The 3,601-nt window shown below is 27.7% G+C and overlaps 1 protein-coding gene across 1 annotated transcript; it reads left to right on the forward strand.

Annotated features, from left to right (window-relative positions):
- Window positions 1–2,699: 2,699 nt before the first annotated feature.
- On the forward strand, window positions 2,700–3,200 carry LOC107032201 (40S ribosomal protein S25-2). The gene has a single exon (XM_015233786.2). It carries the CDS (start codon window positions 2,770–2,772, stop codon window positions 3,094–3,096), a length of 327 nt encoding a protein of 108 aa, XP_015089272.1. The 5' UTR covers window positions 2,700–2,769; the 3' UTR covers window positions 3,097–3,200.
- The last annotated feature ends 401 nt before the right edge of the window (window positions 3,201–3,601 follow it).

Consider the following 3,601-nt stretch of genomic DNA (forward strand, 5'->3'; position numbering starts at 1 on the left):
AGTTATAACTCATAATAGTCCAACACATTAAAGTTGCTTCAATCGAACTCCAAATATGCTGTTACTCATAATTAGAATCATTTTATAGTAAATATTAAAAAGTATATTAACGACTTCTAGTAATATAGTCTTAAAATACATATATGGTGTGATTTTGTGTCCGAAAAAATCCATTCAAATTTAATTGTTTGTGTATGTTCTCATTGATCTATTAGGAGTTAAGTTATTCACACAAAGTATAATTTATATATATCATATTATATAATAATATATTATTATAAGTGGAAATTTCTAAAATAAAAAAGTTAAATTACTATTTTACTCTTATACTAAATTCAAATGTTATTAAATATTTAATTAATTAAACAATAAATAGTAGAATTTCTATCATATTTTAAGTTGGTATACATGTGAGTAAATTAAATTAAATAAAAATAAAAATAAATGTTATCCCTTTAAATAATACATGTATATGATTTATCTTCTAAATTTATTATGTTTTGAATTAATATTTATCTTTAATTTGTTGGAATACTTGACCTTTCAACTTTGTAAGTGAATCTTCATATTTCAAAGCTATACTTTTTCCTATACATACAAGTTTTTCAATTAGTACTTTTATAGAAAGATTTATATGTAATACAATTTTTGAGTGTGGAAGACTAGAGAAGCTTTAGGGCCCGTTTGGATGGGCTTAATAAAAGCAGCTTTAAAAAAATACTTTTGAAAGTGCCGAAACTTATTTTTAAAATAAGCAGTTATGCGTTTGGATAAAAGTGCTGAAGTTAAAAAAAAAAGTTATTGATGTGTTTGACAAATAAGTGCTGATAAACAGCTTTTTAAATCAAAATGTCTGAAATACCCTTAAAAGCTGTTAACATAATAAAAGTTAATTAATTTATATTTTACAGTCATAAATAATTATATTTTGCTATCATTCACATATTTCTTTCTCATCACAAATTATTTATAAGAGGAATATAAACTTATTATAGATTTTAAAGATATATAATTTGAATAGATCAAAGAACGATTTAAGATTTTATTTTAGTTTCATCCATAGGTAATAATAATTGTCTATCATTCACATATTTCTTTATTATCACAAATTATTTATAAGAGGAATATAAATTTTTATTTAAGTTATATGTGCAACTTATTTTACATTTTAATATTATATAATTTGAATAGATCACTTGAAAGATTTATTTTATTTTCATTCATTAGTAATAGTAATGATCTATCATCCACACGTGAAAAGGGAAAAATAGAAGAAAGAGATGTTAGGGTTATGTGAGTAATTTGGAGATTGTATAAAAATATTAAGGGCAAAAAGGTAAAAATGTGGTCAACTTAAAACAGCTTATAAGCTAAAAAAAAAAAAAGCACCCCTACCCCAGCTTTTAACTTTTGGCTTGAAATTAGTTTTTTTTAAACTTAAAATAAGTTATTTTGAGTATTGTCAAACAGCTAAATAAGTCAAAAACCAGCTTTTAAGCTGAGCCAAACAGGCTCTTAATCAAGTGAAGATAATTTCAAGGTAGAAAACTTGAATTATCATTTTACCTTTATGCTAAATTCAAATGTTATTAAAATATTTAATTAATTAAATAGTATATAGTAGAATTTCTATAAAATATTTAGTTGGTATAATTGTGAGTAAATTAAATAGAAAAAAATAAAAATAAATATTATCCTTTTAAATAGATACATGTATGTGTTTCATCTTCCAAATTAATATATGTTCTTAATTAATATTTGTCTTTAATTTTTGTAGCACTAGACCTTTCAACTTTGTAAGTGAATCTTCATATTTCAAAGCTATATTTTTCCTATAAATACAAATCTTTCAACAGTATTTTCATACAAATATTTATATGTGATACAATTTTTGTGTGTGGAAGACTAGAGAAATTTTAATCAAGTGAAGAAAATTTCAAGACAACATGATTTGTGTCAAGATTTCAAGGCATAATGTGATTATAGGATGAATAACACTTCAATTAATAGAATATCGAAGCTTGATGTATTTATTTTTTTACTTATTTGTTGAGATCAGAACTATGATAAGACCCCTCCATTTATGTAGTTGAATATCACTTCCATTAACTTGTCTTCCAAAGATTTAAACTCTTTTTTATGGTCAAAGGTTGAATGTTTACTACTGTAATTTTATTTCAATTTGCATTATCAATAAAAAGCAGGGAAAAGATTGTCTTAGAATTTTTCTATTTTGTGTTGGTAGCCTTATGCTAAATTTGCTCCAATATATGATACTTTTTCTTTGTATTTATAATTTTGTTTAAGAATATATTTGATTGAAAACTGTAATTTTTGCTTTAGAAAATAAATGAAATACAATGGTAAAAATGGTGTAGTAGGCATGTAAAAAAATAATTAATGCCTACCAGATATTGTAATTTCAAATTATTAATAAGGGATAATACCCAATTACCCCCCTAGCCTATACCCAAAATCCCTACGACACACCTTATCTTTGATGAGGTCCTATTACCCCCTCCAACTTTTTTTTAAGTAATATATTACCCCTTGCGTGCCTACGTGGCAAAAATAATCTGCAAGGTCGATTTGTTTGTTGAACACGCGCCAGGACCCACTTTTTCAGTTTTCGATAAAGTGACTTTAATGATATATACTCCTCCTCTCTCACTTCCCACCCCACTCCCTATACCCCATAATTAATAAATCTATATGAGCCCTAGCCTCCGCCACTCCCCATCCCCTTACCCCTAAAAACTTCCGGCGACAATGGCACCTAAGAAGGAAAAGGCTCCTCCACCGTCTTCCAAGCCCGCCAAGTCCGGTGGTGGCAAGCAGAAGAAGAAGAAGTGGAGCAAGGGAAAGCAAAAGGAGAAGGTGAACAACATGGTTTTGTTCGATAAGGGTACATACGACAAGCTTATCACTGAAGCACCCAAGTATAAGCTTATCACTCCTTCCGTCCTCTCTGACCGTTTGAGGATTAGTGGATCCCTTGCCAGGAAGGCAATCAGGGAATTGATGGCTAAAGGTTTGATCAGGATGGTGTCTGCTCATGCTAGCCAGCAGATTTACACCCGAGCTACAAACACCTAAGGCTTTAATATTTAGACTTTGTTGTTTATTAGCCTTCATTTTGTTTGAAAACACTATGTTAAGACAATTTTGTGCTATGAGTTGAAGATTTGTTACTCATTGAATTCTTGGGCTTCCGAAAATTATGTAACCTTTTGCTGAAAAAAAAAAATCTATATGAATAAAGATAATGAGTTTTGTTTCAAATTGTTAATATTGATCTTTTATTATTTTATCATTTGGTTTAATATAATTATCAAGTTCAGAATTAATAATCGACATAAAATAAGAATTAATAATCGACATAAAAAGATGTAAAGAATATATCAAATTTTACTTTACCTTTTCAAATCAAGGAGCTTGAATGATAATGGATGGAGCTTCTTCAAAAATGAAAAACCATAAACATGGGGTTATTTTTTGAAAAGAGGAAGAAGATGCTTTGATAGAAACAATAAAATTTATTTTTGAATTTTTTTTCAAGTTGCTTTGACACGTGGCTCATTTTTATTGGCCATTGTTAGCC

This window comes from Solanum pennellii, chromosome 10 (genome assembly GCF_001406875.1).
Source record: "Solanum pennellii chromosome 10, SPENNV200".
Classification (NCBI taxonomy): domain Eukaryota; kingdom Viridiplantae; phylum Streptophyta; class Magnoliopsida; order Solanales; family Solanaceae; genus Solanum; species Solanum pennellii.